Source organism: Pyrus communis, chromosome 10, assembly GCF_041283825.1.
Source record: "Pyrus communis isolate YQ-2024b chromosome 10, ASM4128382v1, whole genome shotgun sequence".
Taxonomy (NCBI): Eukaryota; Viridiplantae; Streptophyta; class Magnoliopsida; order Rosales; family Rosaceae; genus Pyrus; species Pyrus communis.
In genome coordinates this window covers 24188759-24208258 of record NC_142574.1, presented here as the reverse complement: position 1 = coordinate 24208258, position 19500 = coordinate 24188759, and the positions used below count along the sequence as shown (strand labels likewise).

The 19500-nt window shown below is 38.6% G+C and overlaps 3 protein-coding genes across 3 annotated transcripts; 2 read left to right on the top strand and 1 right to left on the bottom strand.

Moving 5' to 3' along the window:
• Position 1: 1 nt before the first annotated feature.
• LOC137729444 (heat stress transcription factor A-1b) lies at positions 2–4179 on the bottom strand. The gene is made up of 3 exons (XM_068468390.2): positions 3791–4179; positions 824–2146; positions 2–373 (listed from the first exon to the last, which is right to left on the bottom strand). Exons 1-2 carry the CDS (start codon positions 4037–4039, stop codon positions 869–871), a joined length of 1527 nt encoding a protein of 508 aa, XP_068324491.2. The 5' UTR covers positions 4040–4179; the 3' UTR covers positions 2–373; positions 824–868.
• Positions 4180–5944: 1765 nt separating this feature from the next.
• LOC137729093 (translation initiation factor IF-2, chloroplastic) lies at positions 5945–12540 on the top strand. The gene is made up of 12 exons (XM_068467919.2): positions 5945–8107; positions 8257–8289; positions 8513–8626; positions 8781–8930; positions 9069–9167; positions 9257–9319; positions 9398–9553; positions 9673–9738; positions 10573–10809; positions 10928–11203; positions 11328–11516; positions 12052–12540. Exons 1-12 carry the CDS (start codon positions 6563–6565, stop codon positions 12217–12219), a joined length of 3096 nt encoding a protein of 1031 aa, XP_068324020.2. The 5' UTR covers positions 5945–6562; the 3' UTR covers positions 12220–12540.
• A 452-nt stretch (positions 12541–12992) lies between these two features.
• LOC137729860 (kinesin-like protein KIN-14Q) lies at positions 12993–18575 on the top strand. The gene is made up of 16 exons (XM_068468908.2): positions 12993–13331; positions 13418–13498; positions 13710–13793; positions 13902–14299; positions 14393–14603; positions 14681–14757; positions 14837–14936; positions 15043–15141; positions 15230–15406; positions 15505–15790; positions 16216–16377; positions 16498–16713; positions 16803–16840; positions 17058–17221; positions 17338–17463; positions 17544–18575. The coding sequence occupies exons 1-16, from the start codon at positions 13262–13264 to the stop codon at positions 18408–18410; spliced, it is 3156 nt and encodes a 1051-aa protein (XP_068325009.2). The 5' UTR covers positions 12993–13261; the 3' UTR covers positions 18411–18575.
• The last annotated feature ends 925 nt before the right edge of the window (positions 18576–19500 follow it).

The window sequence follows — 19500 nt, the reverse complement described above, 5'->3', positions numbered from 1 at the left end:
GTAACCGGAATCCAACATTTTATTTTGATTCAACCTGCCGTTAGCATTAAGCTCAATTTCCATATAGTTTTGTGCATGCATTGTAAACCCACCTCAAAAGGGGCACATAACATACAAGCATGCAAATAAACAAGAAGAAAAGCTCCATGCTTAATTAGTAACAACCACACAACCTCCTTGCTTCTGACCCGAAACAGGATTGACCGATGAACTTCACTGCATACGCACAAAAAAGGTCTTGGACAAAAATGCAACACGAAATACCGGTAATCCATAAATAACACGGCGGATAAGAGTTTCTTAAAGTTGGATCCTAGGTGATCAGTAGTCTTTGGATACGAGATTTTCCTGCTCATCAGGGCACAACATCAACCTGTGCAAAAATCATAAACATTGCAAAATTGGAAACTCAAGAGTAATATTCCTGCAGCATAATTGAATTGCTAACAGATCTAGTGAAAAACAGTTCTAAGGATAACATCAGATGTTCCGTCGAAGCTCAAAAAATGAAGAATCCTCACTAGACTGGGATTTGAAAATAGTAGCATGCAGAAGTATTGCATGACCATCCTCCCTCATACAAGTTGGAAACCAATATTGCTATTTAAGCTAATTTCTCTGTGTTGAGGAGTAAGTAATACAACTATTATTACATACAGTGATGCATGGGTGAAGACATAAGTTCTAAAGTCAAAAGTTATCCATGCAAGACCACATATGTTTTCATCTTTAAGATCAGTCGTATGTATTTGACTGACTTTAGTTTGGTAGATACTGAGGGTGGTAACTATTCACAACGGTAAATGGTGGATTGTAAATTTACCTCTTGATCAGCAAGAAGCATGTATATACAATTGGGAAGATAAGATCAACCAATTCTGCTCCCTGATGCGAGAAGCTGCATTTGTTCAGTGATGTAATTCATATGTTGACTCTTGTCCCATCCATTCTCCTTCCCCAACTGCAAGTCCTGATTCACGGTCACTCCATCATCAGAACTCAAACTAATTTCGTCTGTGTCACCAGGCAGTGGGCTCGCTGTAAGAAATTGTTCCCAGAAGATATCATTAATGCTTGGAAGGCTAGAGACCCCATCTGGCAAGGTTTCTGCATCAGGCTCAGGAGAAAATGGGTCAATATCTGTAGGCAGTCTGTCATCTAAACCTGCTGACATGCCCATGTATCCTGCATTCCCAGTCTCTGAGTTGATGAAGTTTGCATTGGGGATTTCCACATTGCTTTCTGGAACGATACCTTGCATTCGAGTTAGTTCAGGGATAACTGGATCTTGTTGGAAATTAAGCATGTTCTCTTCCAAAACTTGAGTTTCTTTAACAGAGTTGGAAACCGCGAAAGGAGAAGACTGGACCTCAGAAATGCCTGTAGAATGACAACTGACAGGAAATCTAGACTCTTCGGGCATATCACACTCTGCAGAAATTGGTGGAACCTCTGAAAGGGTCACCCCTAAAATCCGACTAGAGGTGTTCATGCTATCTGTTGCATTGGAAGGAACATTATCAATTAGGAAAGCATCAGGATTGATCATTGATGGTTCCAGCTTAGGAGATGTATTCATCTTCAAGATCTGCCGCAGCATGGCTTTTGCTGCTTCATTCATTGAAGGCTGGTACTTCACCATTTGTCCATCAAGAACTTTGCTGCCAAGGTTCCCAACTAAAATTTCATCTTCTTGCCTTGGGAGTCTCCTTTTCTTATTGCTTCCAGTGATGAGCCTATTATTTTCATTTTGATGCTGTACAAGCTGGGATAAAAATCCGGGATTATGCATAGCCTTTGCAAGGAAAGACATCATTTGCTGCTGCCGTTGCTCCATTCCCTGCATACGTTGCCCAACATTATGCAACTGATTTTCTGTTGCTTGCTGTTGCTGCCTCAGCCTAACAAGTTCCTGCATAAGACTGTTCTTATCTCTTTTAAGACTTTCGACCTCTTCCTCCAGCCCAGGATTTCCCACATCTACACATGCCCCAACCTGAGAGCTCTGCACTTGAGGTGGTTGTTGTTGATGATTCTGTACATGAGCTGGTTTTCGCCTGCTTACGGTCTTCAAAAGGTGTTTTTGGCCTCTTAGAAACCCTTCATTTGCAAATTCCCATCGGTCTGGATCAACCTTTCTAAAACCCTGCAAATTGAATGCAAAAACAAAAATACTAATTCTGTATGATGAAAATAGAGTCAGTTACAAGTTTTACATACAACATAAACTAAAATTTATTTTGGAGCATAAGACAGCCAGATTCTCTCATCTCATGATCTTGTCTTAGGTAACAAGCACCATTCACATACTCGTAGTTATGGTTTCCAACCTCCAACAGCCAAATGCTGCAGAGCAACTCCTTAGCTTTTGCCTCTTTTTCTACTCTTTTACTATCAAGTAGAACTTCTCCCCTTACTAGTAACAAGTGACAATAGGAGAATAACTATACCAAACAGTGGAGGATAAGTGATTGCAGAATGTTCAGGGACTTTTGTCTAAAAAAAGAAAATCAAAGGCAATAAAAAATAAAAAATAAAAAACCGGCACTGAGAATGCATCTCAATACATCTCAACTTGTTCAATCTAATTTAACAACTAAGAAACAAGTTTTCAGTTAAGAACGGACACCTGATTAGAGTAATTCTACAAACACACATGACATATCCACATAAAAAAATACATATATATATATACAGATATTATATACATACAATTTTGATGACATATTCACCAGTAAGCATATTTACATATATTATATACATAAAAACATACATACAAGTTTTCTGTTAAGAACGGACACCTGATTAGAGTAATTCTCAATGCATCTCAACTTGTTCAATTTTAAAACCTCTAGAAGTAAGAGAAGAGGACAGGAACAAACCTCACGTGCACATACCCGTTCATTTGAAATACTACACCCCGCTAGTTTTTATTAACAATGCCAATAAGTATTTACCAAAACTGGATCACTACTTGATACCTGTCATCTGTAAGAGTTCAGACAACACGTATCATTACATTTTGTATTATGCCATATAACTATATCGTCCTTGTACTGAGAAACAGTTTCCACAAGTCAGACTATTAAATCAGCAACTAGATTGACATGTAGAAAGATCAAATACTCGCCTTAAAAAATCACAATGCCTATCACCAGGTTTTTAAGGAACTGCAAGGGCCAAAAACTTTCTTTCGTCAAGATAAGATGGGAATTTTGGGACATTACCAGGAAATGTCTAAGAAAATTTTCATTCCACTTTATACAAAATGGATTCATTAGAACAAAAAATCTCCACGGTCTTACTTTATACAGAAAATATCTTCATCAACTGTAAATTAATGAGTAATGCAATGCACATAAGTAGTCGGCTTAATTTTTTAATCTCAATATAGTTCTGACCTCTTAACGTCCTTTTTCCTTCTAGGTTTTCACCTGGTTCAGAACAAAACAAAACAAATTGAAATATTTTCGACTCAATTACATGACACAGTGATCGCCTTGGACCTAAAGGAACCCAGTGAATGACAAAGAATTCAATTCAACAACAATGGCTTAAATCGTGTGATATAAATCCGCATATGCATAACTTATCTTCATAATTTACTTATTTACAGCCTCCAATTCGATAACCCTTTCGCCAAAATAACAACTGCAAAACCTAATAAAGCATTGATCACGCGTAACCACTCCAAATTTCACAGTTCCGATCGGAATCACCCAGAAAACAACAATCAAATGCAGGAAAAGCGCAAAAGAATGAAAATTCAGGAAAGGGAAGAAATACCCACATAAGTATTCAACTGCCTGACGAAGCTAGAGAAGTTGTTGTGCTTGAAATACTTGGGCAGGAGGTCCCTGGAGAACTCGGGGACGTTCCAGACGACGAAGCTGTTGTTGCTTTTGCTCCAGGAGACGACGGTGTCGGTGGAGGGGTCATCCACCATGTCGTAGGTTTTGTTCAGAAACGGCGGAGGAGGAGTGTTGGCAGAGTTGAACACCGACGCCACGTCTTCGACTCTCTCCATGGTTGTTTGCATCAGTGTTTGGGAGAATTGTATTTAGAGAGAGAGAGTGGGAGGGGAAGCCCTAGATTGCAGGGGATGATGAGTGATAAGGGGATGGTGGGAACTCGCGGCAAGTTTGGGTGACGACAGCGCACGCAAGTCCAATTATGTACATGGAAATCGGGTGGATTTACATTTAAATAGTTTTGCTATGCGTTGGCGCCTTGCGGTAAATTTGGGGCTATGGAGGTGAGCGCATTTTGAATTGCTTGATGAATTTTAAATTTGTATTTTATGTGATACGTTTTAAATTTGATTATTGTCGTTTATGAATTGTACGGTAATGATCAGAGAATGTTAAAATGTCTTTGTCAATCTTCATGACCATTGAAATAGTAAACTACCATTGTAAAGCCACTGCTCAATTTTATTTAATTATTTAAAAAAAAACACTAAATCCTTATGACACGTGACATTTCAGTAATAATTTATAACAGCCAAATGAATTATACTGTGAACAAGGCCCATTAGTAAATTGGGTGCCCAACAACTTGGTCAGGCGGCGGTTATGTGGATCTCGACGCCGTCTCGTAGACGATGTACTTGGCCATGGGGACTGTTGTTGCCGATATTGACGGTGTTATGCGGGCGGCGGCGGCAAATGAAGGGGAAGAGGAAGGCGTTGTAAATGGTGGATTATTCAATAGGAACTTTAATGAAAAGCTATCAGTACTATTTATTTTAACGAAAAACTAGATTTTTACTTTAAAAAATCAATCATGATACTATTCACTTACAACACATTTTTGTCATTTTCGTTAAAACTCAAAGTTTTCAAACTATTTTCATTAGTTTTCATTTATTTAATGACATGACATATTAAAGTAATAAAACATAGTTCTAACAAAAAAAAATTGGCATTTAAAAAGTTGAGTTCCTAACCAACTTATTCTCTCATCTAAATATAATTTTTATTTAAGAAGACAATTAAGAATTTTTAAAATCTAGTTTAATGACATGTCATAACCATACATCACGTGATTTAAAATATGTTTTTCTTAGTGTTACTCTTTGCCGTGGCTGTGACTATCTAAAACCTCTCTATAACTTATTTTATGCTTTTGAAGGTTGAGCTAGGCTACGTATGACTAAACTCAAAATAATTAGCTGTTTAACTCATCAACTAGCTTACGCGTGTGGTAATTGACACTTTTGATTTTTATTTGAAAAAAATCAAAAACAGAAAAACAAATAATAATATATTTAAAAAAAATTAAGTTAGTTACAGCAGTGGGTTTTTTTTGTGAATTTTTTTTATTTTATTTGAAAATTTAATGAGGGAGGGCAATTTTGGGATTATGAATGTTTTACCATTTTTGCTTTCTTCCTTTATATTTATAGCACTTTGTGTGTATGAACATATTTTTTTTAGAAAATGAGAAGGAGAGAGGGAGAGTAGGAGGTTTTTGTTTTTTGTTTTATTTTTATTTTTTTATATTGGAAGTATTTTAACTTGTGAGGCTTAATAAAAAACAGTAAAATTTGGACATGTGAAATTATATTATTGCCCATCATTTTTTTTTTTTGTGTGATAGAAGACTAAATAGTATTTTCATCATCTTTTAATTGACAAAAAAAGTTTCATTAATTAATAGAGACATAGATTACACAAGTTACATTTTTTGTTTATAATGTAACGAAATATCACACGAATTTTCCATTGGATAAACTTCAAAGTTAGGCCCTTTTTTTGGTTTTTTTTTATTTTTTTGGAATCAAAGTTAGTTCAATAACTAATTCCTGGTCGTACTTTTTGTTTGAAAATTTTTCTAACCATTGAAAATATTTGAGAATTAGAAGGAAAAAAAAAAAAAAATTCAAGAAATGTGAGAAGTAAAAACTAAAAAAGGGAGAAAGTAAAAACCAAAAAAGAGGACAACCGGTGGAAGTCTGGTACTGAAATATCAGCGTCGTCACTCACACTCTGCCTTCCTTCCTTCCCCTTTGATTTGATATTTTATGCTTTTACCGTCAAAGGCAAAGTTGCGGCAAAACTATAAATATTATGGGGGAGATAGAGAGAGAGATGAAATTAGAAAACGTTGCCTTATCACAAATGTATTGATAGGTAAAGAAGCAGCCACACATGGTTCTTCAATTTCATTCCTTTTTCCACCTTCCCCCAAACTTCACATCCACAACCTCTTTCTTTCCCAACTTCCTGTTTACACACACATAACCCCTTTCTCTCTCTCCTCACTTTCTCTCTCAACCCAACAAACCCAAGTGCTGGAATTCCAATCATTGTTCTTAGAGGGAGGTAAAGCTGCTATCTTTCTCTACAAAGTGTTAGATTTTTAATTTGGGGTTCCATTTTTTGTGTTGGGAACTATAGTTTTGTTGTTAGTTGTTGAATTGGAGTATTGGGTATGTTGAATTTTGCTTCAAATTGTAGTAATTGCGGTACCAGTTAAAAATTTTGCGTGGAATTGGAGAGGGTTTTGGTTTTGGATGAGGGTTTAGAATATTTACGCGTGGTTGTGTTCTGGGGTCTCCATGCTAGTTTTAGTAGGAAGCATGCAGGGAACAATGGCTTCTTTGGTTTCCCTTGTTAGTTGGGGAGGTCTTACACTTGCGGGTTCATCCGAAAGGCCCGGCTTGCTTGTTAGGAAAGTTTCTTTGTCTAAGACAAGTTTTAAGGGTAGTAGGAGATGGCATTGTCTAAGGTTATCAGTGTGTAAATATTCGGTCACAACTACTGATTTTGTTGCCGAGCAAGGCAATGAGGTTTCCCTTGATTCTAACAACTATAGAGGAACTAAAGTTGTTTCTGATGCCAATGCTAATTTCGTACTTAAGCCCGGTCCAAAGTCAGTATTGAAGTCCTCAGGGGGGTCCAATACTGAATCCCTTTTAGGTATTGATGCAGCTAACTGGGACCCCTCAAGAATTAGTGGGAATTCGGATGAAGAAGACGAAGAAGAGAGAAATAACGTGATTGAGTCGCTTGGAGAGGTTTTGGAGAAGGCTGAAAAGTTAGAAACTGCAAGAGTGGGTGAATTGGGTACTGAGAAAGATAGTGGCGCAGTAAATAAACCTGCACCATCCAATACAAGTAATAATTTGCGAAATGCTAAAGCAGTGGACTCAGCGGCAACTAGTAAGTCTAAAACTTTGAAGAGTGTGTGGCGTAAAGGAGACACGGTCTCAACTGTGAAAAAGGTTGTAAAGGAATCACCTAAAGTTAATAATACAATTCAGAAAGAGGAAACAAAAACAGGAGGAGGGGTACAGGTAGAGTCTCAACCCCGTGCTCCTTTAAGAACCCCTCAGCCCCCCTTGAAACCTCAACCAACGTTACAAGCAAAGCCTTCTACAGCTCCTCCACCAACAGTGAAGAAACCTGTTGTGTTGAAGGATGTGGGGGCCGCTGCAAAGTCTTCAGTGATTAATGAAACTGATTTGTCCGCAAAAACTAAAGAACGGAAGGCACCAATTTTGATTGACAAATTTGCTTCCAAAAAGGTGGCGGTTGATTCTGTGATTTCTCAAGTAGTTTTAGCTCCTTCAAAACCAGGAAAGAGCCCTTCCCCTGGAAAGTTCAAAGAAGGGTTTCGGAAGAAAGACGCAGCTGGACTACGGAGGCGGAAGGTTGCTGAGGATATTCTGGATGAAGACACGTCGGAACTCAATGTCTCTATTCCTGGAGCAGCAAGGAAAGGGAGGAAGTGGAGTAAAGCAAGCAGGAAGGCAGCGAGACTTCAGGCTGCAAAAGAGGCGGCTCCTGTGAAAGTAGAAATTCTAGAGGTCGGTGAAGCTGGTATGTTGGTAGACGATTTGGCATTCCATTTGGCTACAACTGAATCCGAAATTCTTGGATATCTGTACTCGATGGGAATTAAGCCGGATGGGGTTCAAACTCTGGACAAAGATATGGTAAAGATGATTTGTAAAGAGTACAGTGTGGAAGTTATAGATGTTGATCCTGTGAAGGTGGAAGAAATGGCAAGAAAGAAGGAATTACTTGATGAAGATGACCTAGACAAACTACAAGACAGACCTCCTGTCCTCACTATAATGGGTCATGTGGATCATGGCAAGGTAAATGGCATTCATTTGTTTTTATTTCCTAGTCTATACTTTTTGGCATCCTCTTTTCTTTAGTAGTTCCTGTTGTTTATTTTATTTAATTCTATATTGTGTATTTATACTTCAATCTTTCTAATATTTTTCTGTTGGTCACTTGGCAGACAACCTTGTTGGACCATATCCGGAAGAGCAAGGTAAATAGGGCTTGTATAATACTCTAATTTCTCCCTTGACATGCATTTGACTTTTACGGCTTATTTTGCAATGACCTTAGTGGTACATACATGATTTGGGATCTTCGTTATTTTTGGTAAACTTATACACTTGTTTTGGTGGTTTGGTAATAGTATATTGAATGTCCACATAAACTATGGAGCTTTGTGGAATTGGTGCTAATAAACTGGTATGTATTCACAGGTTGCTGCCTCAGAGGCTGGTGGAATTACACAAGGAATTGGGGCATATAAGGTGCTTGTGCCAATTGATGGAAAGTTGCAATCATGTGTTTTCCTTGATACTCCTGGACATGAGGTACAATCAGTTCCTTGTAAACATATGGAAAACTCTCTCTCTCTCTCTGCATTTAAGCACCTTGTTTTATGTTTATTTTTCTGGATACGAGTTCTTTAACTTTCCTGCACTTCTATTTCCTTTAGATGATATCTATTATATCTAATTCCTGTAGGCATTTGGTGCAATGAGAGCTCGTGGAACAAGGGTGACAGACATTGCTATCATTGTAGTGGCAGCTGATGATGGAATCCGCCCTCAAACAAAAGAGGCCATAGCTCATGCTAAAGCTGCAGGAGTGCCAATAGTAATTGCTATAAATAAGGTATATCAAATACAGGGGTAGTTTTATCTTTTAACTTTTTATTTGAATAAAGAAAAGGAAAGAGTAGATGTTTTTCTTGCATTGCATGTGGCATCCCAATTTGTTGAATCTCAATTTTATTTATTCTAAACGTATCAGACAGATAAGGATGGAGCCAATCCAGATCGAGTCATGCAAGAGCTTTCTTCTATTGGTCTAATGCCAGAGGACTGGGGTGGCGACATCCCAATGGTCCAGGTTGGTGTTTCATGCAGTGAAGTTGTGCTTGCATATTTCATTTACGGTTTATACCCTTTCTGAATGCTTTTTTTTGCGTGGGTGAACAGATTAGTGCTCTTAAAGGGAAGAATATAAATGAGCTTTTGGAGACTGTTATGCTAGTTGCAGAGGTAAGTCAGATGTCTATGAACGTTGACGTATTAGCTGTTCTCCTCCTTGTATGCTAACCTTTTGCATGATTGTTCTAGTTGCAAGATTTAAAGGCAAATCCCCATAGAAGTGCAAAAGGCTCAGTCATTGAGGCCGGTCTTCATAAATCTAAAGGACCTGTAGTTACACTTATAGTGCAAAATGGAACCCTCAAACAAGGGGACATAGTAATTTGTGGAGGAGCATTCGGAAAGGTTGGTGGATAACAATTTTGAAATCTGAGCTCTTTTTCTTATATCTAGTCCACCTTTATGTGGCTCAAATGGCAACCTTTTGACTAACATGAAGGACTCTTTGTAATGGCCACGGTTAGGTGCGGGCCTTGTTTGATGATGGTGGAAATCGTGTCAATGAAGCTGGACCCTCTATACCTGTTCAGGTTGTTGTTCATATTCTTCTTCTTGTACTTTTTGTTTTAATCTTCTGTAATTATTTTTCTGTTCTTTTAAGAGTGGCTTAATTCAAAAGTTTTGGTGGATCAAGTGGATCCAAATATCTAATTTTCATAGGGGAAAACTTGTTAGAAATTCATTGTAGGGGTTCTAATTGGAGAAATAGAAGGTGACATTTGCAAGATACTTAAAGTGATGTACGTATATAGATAATTAGATATTGAAATTTTGCGAGCTGTTTGCAATTTAAGTGATAAATCAGTCAGCAACGTTTTTGTAAGTACATTGAATTGTCAACTGTAACCTGGGTTCCTTTCTAGTTTCTGTTATAAAGACAACAGATACGGAATTTGGGTTTTCCAGATGCTGTGACAGCCTTTGAGTTATAATTTTGCATAAATCAATTTGGCTCTTGACATGCAATTGTTTGCATTTGTGCATGTTTATTATTTTGGTTTTCTAGATGCTGTGACTGCTTTTGAGTTATAATCTCGTGTATATCATTGTGGCTCTTGGCTTGCAACTGTTTGTATTGGTACATGTTCGTTATTCCTCTGCAAGGTAAACAGCACAGCTGTCTCTAATTGTTAATGTTTGTAACATCACTGTAAACACGTTTGATGTGGAACAGCTTTCTCTGGTCATTAATAGCAGGTCTACATATTATTCATTAAAGCTTATATAAGCAGCAATTTTATCCACTGTCTAGAAGTTGCTTCCACATATAACTGGAATTTTTCAAAAGATATTTTATTATGCCCTTTTTGTGGCATGATACTTGTTTTAGTGCCCTGAATGACAATCTCTGTGTCTACTTGTAGGCTCTTGGATTAAATAATGTTCCTATTGCTGGTGATGAATTTGAAGTTGTCAGCTCCCTTGATATTGCACGTGAAAGGGCAGAGTTGCGTGCTGTGTCATTGCGAAATGAACGTATATCAGCTAAGGCTGGCGATGGCAGGGTTACTCTTTCTTCCTTAGCTTCTGCAGTCTCAGCAGGAAAGCTGTCTGGACTAGACTTGCACCAGCTAAATATTATTCTGAAGGTTGATCTTCAGGTATGCATATTGAATTAACTGTCATTAGTCAATAATTAGTTTGGTAACTGGTTCTTTGGTAATCAGTATTTATTTAAACGATAGTGTAATTATGTCATAATTCATGTGTCATGTTTAGGGATCCATCGAGGCTGTCAGACAAGCCCTGCTGGTGCTTCCACAAGATAATGTCACCTTGAAGTTTCTCTTGGAAACAACAGGTGATGTAAGCACCAGTGATGTTGATCTTGCTGCTGCTAGCAAAGCCATAATTTTTGGATTCAATGTCAAAGTACCAGGATCTGTAAAAAGCTATGGTGATAACAAAGGGGTTGAGATTCGCTTATATAGAGTTATATATGAACTCATTGATGATGTACGAAATGCAATGGAAGGACTTCTAGAGCCTGTTGAGGTATCAATTAACTTAAGCACCAGATCTCTTTGGTTTTATGAAGGCATTGAAATTTAGGGGCTTAAAGTTGTTGGAGATTTCAGACTGAGATTTGCAATTGACATTATCACTTGTGTATCGACAGGAACGAGTAACAATTGGATCAGCAGAAGTCCGCGCCATATTCAGCTCTGGTAGTGGTCGTGTTGCTGGATGCATGATAAATGAGGGAAAAGTTGTTAAAGGCTGTGGCGTTGAGGTCATTCGAAGGGGAAAAGTAGTACATGTTGGCTTTCTTGATTCATTGAAACGGGTCAAGGAAGTTGTGAAAGAGGTATTTTTTATAATTTACTTTAATTGTATGGGTCTTTTTGTCAAATTATAGAAAATTGCAAAAAGGGGAGCAACCAAGTGCATGGGAACTGTAAAATAGATATACCTTAAAAGTCACAACCTAGCGCATGTTGCATACCTCCGGATCTGCGGTCAGCCTGGATTGCAAAGTATTTGTCTCTTGCACAAATAGCTGAATGATAAAACCTATGGGCTATGGCTTCAGTTGTGTTCATGCTTTGTAGGTGTGTCTGCATTTTCATTGTGGCATAAAAGGTTTAGTTCATGATACTATATATTGTACAAGTTAGTGAATACACGAAAACTAATAATTAATTTCGATCAAAGTACATACTCAGTGACATCTTCATCTTTGGCAGAGGATTTTCTATCTTATTTTTATAATTTTGTTTCTGGCGTTCCTTTAAATTGACTTGAAGTTTTCGTGGTGATCCCGTGTTCAGAATTCTTTTGGCATTGGCATATGCTTTAATGTCTTCTGTTTGCAATAAGCTGCAATTTCTCCTCTTGGCTAGGTAAATGCTGGACTAGAGTGTGGAATTGGAGTGGAAGACTACGACGAGTGGGAGGAGGGAGATACTCTTGAGTTCTTCAACACAGTTCAAAAGAAGCGGACACTTGAAGAGGCGTCTGCTTCAATGGCAGCTGCAGTGGAAGGAACAGGAAGAAAGGTGCAAGATTGAAGAATCTGCTTTTGCGCGTGTTTTGACGGAAGCAAAATACGATCACCCTCAATCCGGCAAACCACTATGATCAGTGCCTCGACAGGTTTGCATCGGTCAGTACCCGCATGTGCATTTAATTTGAGTGTGAGGTGCTAAGGATCTACTGCAAAGATGAATGTACCCTTGTGTTGTATGGTATTACACTGTATATAATTCATACAATGTAGATTTGAGCTTGTTTTGTAAAGAGAGGGGAGAGGGGCATTCATCAATTAGGGGAAGAAGAGCACCTGTAACACACAACGTTAAAGTTTCAATCAAAAGTTACGAAATTCTTTATGATGCTCGGGCCTTGAGGCAGCATCTCATCGCACTTTCAGGTCAACGGATGTACTTTGAAAATGTCATCGTGCACCCTTCCGTTAAACAAAATTTCCCTTGTAGTGTATCGTGACTATTTTGAAGTGCTAACAACACTGTTTCAAACGATATTGATGATTATAGTTGAAAAACTTTTGTACATTTCTTCCGTCGTGTCAAATTGTATTTGATAACGAACGTGAGTGCTGCAGATGCGTGTTAGATTAGCTAATCAAAATGATCTATGCACATCTACGACGCCCACGTAATAAAAAGATAAGATTTTAGTGAAGAAATCACGCCAAAAATACAAAGAATCAAAGATTCAAAAACAACGTAGAGATAAAACAAAGCGGCTTGAGAAAAGATTAACGTGCCACGTGGCAGAATCTACAGTTCCAGAAAAGCGATGATCACCTACGTCGTTCCCCGGCCAAGAAATTTCAAAATTCGAAAAAAAGGCAACGGTCATTTGACACCCATTTGCCTCCGAAAAGCGTAACGCGGAGAGATTGAATGCGCCAACGAACGAGAAATTAACGCCTTTCCTTCTCTGTTCGTTCAGATTCAAATTTCCTACTTCATTTACCTTTTTGGGGTTCTCCAATAAAGATTCATCATCGTCATCATCACAGTCGCTGATTACTTCAATTCTAAACGACAGTGTTTTCAGCAGCAGAAGAACATTCGGCACTTTTCAATGGAGGAGCAGCACCAGTGTGACTCTCCTCTGAACATCTCCACTTCCGCCGCCAACTCTCACTCCGACTGTAAGTCTGCAACTCAACTACCCAGGATTTCAGTTTCATGGGTTCTTCTATAATTACGTGACTGCCCCTCTCTTGTGCTTTGGTAGACACTTCGCTTTGCTCGCAATTGCAGAGCTTGACAATGGTGGATCCGGATTCTTCCTCTTACAATGCTGATTCAAACGAAGGTAATTTCATATAAAAAAACCAACCTTTTAGTTCTTTTTGGTTTCTCAGTATTTGATTTCGGTTTTTTGCTGGACCCCATTTGTGGGAATTGAATTATGTGTCTACTTGTGGAGTTGGATATGCTTTTTACTCTGATTCAGTCAAGAACACGAAACCCGATTAGTTCGTAGGATCGTAACAGCTCTAGTGATTTCTGTTTCTTGATTTTAGTTGGTGTAGATTGCTCTCGGGAAAATTATGAAGGCACAGAAGCCATTAGTACACCAAAAATCAGGGACCCAGATGCAAATGATGGTAAATAGAACTAGTCTTTCCTTTTCTCTATCACAAAATTTAGCAAAAAAATCTTGGATTTGACTTCAGAGTTTTATAGAATTTGATTTATTTTACTTGTATTTTCAGCCCGGTCCATGATGGGGTTTTCGCTTACCTCTCCTGATTTAGTGATCTGTGCCGGGTCACCCGATATACCCCAAACCAGCTATGGAGATTCCCCCGAGTTCTTGGAAAGCAATTTCCATCAGAAGATGGATTCTTCTATTGAGCTCTCTTTTGAGAATGGAATCAATGAGTCTCAAGTTAGAGATATGCATAAAACTCCAACTGTAAAGTTCTCCATGACATTGTGCCAATATTTTAAGGAAGATTTGTCTCCTGAAGATTCATTCGAGCTTCTTCCTCCTCCGGCAACTGAGAAAAAGTTGAAGGAAGGTTCCCTTCCTGATATGAGCAACAATGCAGGTTGCACTGATGAATTCATAGGCGACGATTCTCCAATGGAAGACTGCGGATCATTAAAAGTAAAGCTTCTTAAACATCCGCACTTCGAATGTAGTTTAGCTGCAAAATAAATTAGGATGTTTAGATACTCTCTGTAAATTATCCCATTGCAGGTGACTGGTGAGACCAATGAAGAAGGAGACTATCATAAGCTGCTAATAAGTTACGACAAACAGAAAAAGGAATTACAAGAGATGAGGAGTGCAATGGAGGAGTTGAAAAAGCAAAACTATTCCAAGAGTAGAGAATGCCAAGAAGCTTGCAATTCATTGAAGGAACTCCAAAATGAACTCATGCGCAAGTCTATGCATGTTGGATCTTTGGGTATGGTAACAATACCCTGTGCCTCTGAACAGTTTGAACAATCTGAAACATGGTACATTGATGCTTGTGTGTTGCAGCTTTCGCCATCGAGGGACAAGTGAAAGAGAAGAGCGGATGGTTTTCATCATTGAGAGATTTGACGAGAAAACTTAAGGTACTAAGTTGTAAATAACAAGATGCCTTTTGACTACACTAGATATGATTGCTGTGGTTTGAACTCTTTGATTAAACAGATCATGGAGATGGACCACATCAAGCTATCAGAGGAGGCACGGGCATATAAGAAGTGCCTTGAAGATATGAATGAAATGAGGTTTACCATTCATTCCACTTGTAAGTTAGACATGCTAAATGCTTTCCAGGTGATGACATTTTTGAATTTCAAGATAAGATATTTGCTTTTCTTTATCTGATCCTGGCTGTTTTATTTTTGCAATAGTAAATCAGCAAGTAAATTTGCATAATGATCTGAAGACTAAGTTTATTGAAGGGGCCAAAGAACGGAAAGAGCTCTACAACAAGGTGTTAGAGTTGAAAGGTTAGGAGTTTACTATTTTTGACTTGAAGAGGCCCAAGAGGGTATGCGACAGAAGGGCGTTTCTGACATTAATTTTTCTCGCTTGTAGGAAACATACGGGTCTTTTGCCGCTGCAGGCCTCTAAACACTGATGAAGTTGCAGCAGGAGCTTCAATGGCTATTGATTTTGAATCTGCTAAAGATGGTGAGCTCACTGTCAAATCAAATGGGGTCATCAGAAAGACCTTCAAGTTTGATGCTGTATTTGGTCCTCAAGCAGAACAAGGTATGCAGACAATGATAGATGAGCTTTTTGTTTGGTATATCTATTGAAGTACAAAACCTCCTTGTAGTAATATGTTTCCGTCTCTTTGTCCTATTTAGCTGATGTTTTTGAAGACACGGCTCCATTTGCAACATCAGTTTTAGATGGGTACAATGTGTGCATATTCGCATATGGGCAGACCGGAAGTGGAAAGACCTTTACAATGGAAGGGACAGAAGATGCTCGAGGTGTCAATTTTAGGACTCTTCAGGAATTGTTTCGTATAATTGGAGAGCGAGAAAAGTTACATCGATATGACGTATCAGTTAGCGTTTTAGAAGTCTACAATGAGCAGATACGAGATTTACTAGTTTCAGGGAATCAGCCAGGAGCAGCTGCCAAAAGGTAAGATCCTTACCTATCATTCTTTTTCCTTCTTCCAATTTAACCTGGTGAAAGATCCTTATACTGTTGTATATTACTTGATATAGGGGTTTCTTCTAAATTCCTGTGTAGAAGGAAAGCCATTTTTCATAATAAGACATGCTTTTATTTTTTCATAAAATTCCACCATTTCGCTGGCAGGTAGAATACCATTATGAGCTCTGAGACTCTACATCTTAAAATGTGAAATATTTCTCTTTCCATTTTTTAACATTCATTTTTTCGAGATGTCTTACTTGTTGATACTTTCTCACTCCTGATGATTCACCATTCTGTTGAACTCTCTTGGTGTTCCATGACTTTCACGAGTGCGAAGGATGGGAACTTATGGGATCATTTCAAATTTTCAAGACAATAGCATCTCACAGTATTGCATGATTTTGTAGGCTTGAAATAAGACAAGTTGGTGAAGGTATACATCATGTTCCAGGACTGGTTGAGGCACACGTAAACAACATGAACGAAGTCTGGGAAGTTCTGCAAACAGGCAGTAATGCAAGGGCTGTTGGCTCAACCAATGCCAATGAGCATAGTAGTCGGTCGCATTGGTCTGTAATTTGTATATCTTGGTTGCAGTCATGCAGTCAAATTATTTCTAATATATATCCAATAGGCTCTGGTCTAAAGATAGATTGCTAAATGTTTGAGTGGTTTTTCTTTAAATGCAGCATACACTGCGTAATGGTGAAGGGGGAGAATTTGTTGAATGGGGAATGTACAAGAAGTAAGCTCTGGTTGGTGGATCTAGCAGGGAGCGAGCGTGTTGCGAAGACAGAAGTGCAAGGAGAACGACTCAAGGAAACTCAGAACATCAATAGATCTCTGTCTGCCCTTGGTGATGTCGTATCTTCACTTGCAACTAAAAGCTCACACATACCTTTCAGGTTTATAAGTAACAATTAACCCTATGTTTGAATACTCTAACTATGAAAACTGGGTCCAGCTATAATACTGAATTATGTCTTATGTGCAGGAACTCTAAGCTCACCCACTTGCTTCAAGACTCTCTAGGTACTTCACTTGGATCACAGAAGAAGTCAAACGAACCCATGAATCAACAGTTCTTATTCTGAGTTATTTAATATTACGTGTTCATTTTCATTTTTCTCCGTTTTCTAGGGATGAAATTGAACTTCTGATATATATCCTTTTGTTTTGGTCTAAGATATATCTTGGTTTAGCATAATGAGAATGAGGTAAAGCTAATGAACATCCTTCGTTGTTTTAGGAGGAGACTCGAAGACACTCATGTTTGTTCAGATAAGTCCTAATGAAAATGACGTGAGTGAGACCCTATGCTCACTGAACTTTGCAAGCAGAGTGAGAGGGATAGAGTTGGGTCCTGCAAAGAGGCAACTGGACACTTCTGAACTTTTGAGATACAAACAGATGGTGATGCTACTGCAGATTCCAGATTTTGTTTAAAACTTTGATCTTTTGGTACCATTCTTGTGATTGAATAAGTCGTCTATTAAGTTTTTAACAATATCGGATCTTTGGTTTGCTAGTTTGAGAAAACAAAGCTAGAGGTCAAGAGCAAAGATGTACAGATCAGGAAGATGGAGGAAACAGTTCATGGATTAGAACTGAAGGTAAAAGAAAGAGACCTGAAAAATAAAAACCTGCAAGACAAGGTATTTCAAGGAAAAGTCTTTTTTCACTTTATATACATAAATTATAAGAAGTTCAGTTACTAACCTGGTTTATTTTTCAGGTAAAAGAATTGGAAGCACAACTCTTAATCGAGAGAAAGCTGGCACGACAGCACGTTGACACAAAGATAGCTGAGCAACACCAGCAGCAAATGAAACATCAACAGGATGAGCAATCTATTGCACCCACAAGGCCACCGTTTGCAAACCGACCATTAGCAAGTCACAAGATCCTCAGTGAAATAGGCAGCACATTGGGAAAAGACCAAGTAAACCCTCTGCAACCATTGATGGAGAAGACCAACAACAAGCCCTCAGCGCCCCTTTTTCATGTATCGGATGGTTTTATCAAGCATCTTGATGCTACGGAGAAAGAAAACAACCCCGAAATGGCTGAACAATTTCTTGTTCCAAAGAAAACTGGAAGGGCCTCTACTTGTCCAGCATTTCAACGGATTCCAGTAAACACAGCTCCAAGGCGCAACTCCCTAATCCCACTTCCAAGTGTACCATTTCGTGTCCAATCCCCACCACCTGCATTACCATTGGCACCTATAGTGTGCCATGCTGAAAAGAAAGTTGATCCAGATGTGACTGAGACTGACTGCTTGCCGGAACAGACACCTTGCAGTAGTCCTAAAGTCATCAGAAATGGCAGCAAAAAGCTAAACAACATACTGATACGAAGCCTTCAAAAGAAAATCCAGATAAAATCCCCAATGCCACCGCACATGAGAAAAGGAGTGAATGTAGGGATGGAGAAGGTTAGAGTCTCTATTGGAAGTCGAGGGAGGATGGGGAACAGGGTGTTACTAGGAAATGCTAGAAGAGCCGGAACTAAAGAAAGCCAGAAGCCTAACAGTCATAGGGAAAAGGAGAGGGGGTGGAATATTATTGGTACAGCAGCGAGAACTGCTACAAAAAGCTGATGACGATGTATGTACTTTATTCAGCCATGGTGCGAGCATAGAGGTTATATTCTTGTAGCCTGCAGGTATGGAGAGGGAGGGAGAGAACTAATCATTTGTTTATTTACTGATGTACAGAACTTCCGCATATGTTTGAGAATGTCAATGGTATGTGCTTTGTGGTGACACCTGATTAAAACTGATAGGTTCTGCTTTTTCCGATACAAGTAAACAAAAACCAAAAAAGGTTGTCTCGTCTGAGAATTCTTTGATGTATCAGTATCGAAATCAAACTAGTCACGACTAGTATTAACGTGACACATAAATCATTGTTAATGACCCATTATTATTTGAAGACTTGGTCGTTCTGTTTTCAATTTTATGTAAGCCGACTGAGTGAAGCTGCAAATAAATGATGGAAGTGAGCACTGCAGTTGGAGTCGTTGAACCCAAAAAAAATTCCGAGTTTGAATTACCCTTCCCCCTCCCCAATCTCACTCGAGACGACTTAGGAGCCTAGTTAAGTATCATTTAAAGATGATAATTCTGTATTGGAAGACTGTTTCTTGAGTGAGATTGAGCAAAATTTTTATATAGACGTCGGCAACGAGGGACTTTTGTGTTCGCTAGCTTAGAAAGTTCATGGCACATCCCCTATAGTTGACAAAGATAAAATATATCAGGTTAGAATATTTGCCTTCTTGGCAGGCAACTGGCAATAAATTAGCATTTCGGATTTGTTGGTCGCCTCCTGTAAGTGAACTTACATGGTTCACAAATCCTCCATTGCAATTTGCATTGGTGTTTTTATTTCGACTTCGTACTTTATAGGAAATCTGAGAGAGAGATGGAAGGCATGAATCCTTCTCTATATGAAGCAGCTGCAACTGGTGATGTGCTTCTTAGAAAACATTAGAGACGGTCATCAAACAGCTGTTCTCTTTCAGAAAACACCTAAAGAGAACAATCTTCTTCACATTGCAGCTGAATTCAAGCAAATAAACTTCAAAGAAGGGAAAATAAATCACAAATCTCCCTGGATTTGGGCCACCAACAAGAACGGCGAAACTCCTTTACATGTTGCTGCGAGAGTAGGATGTGATGAAGTAGT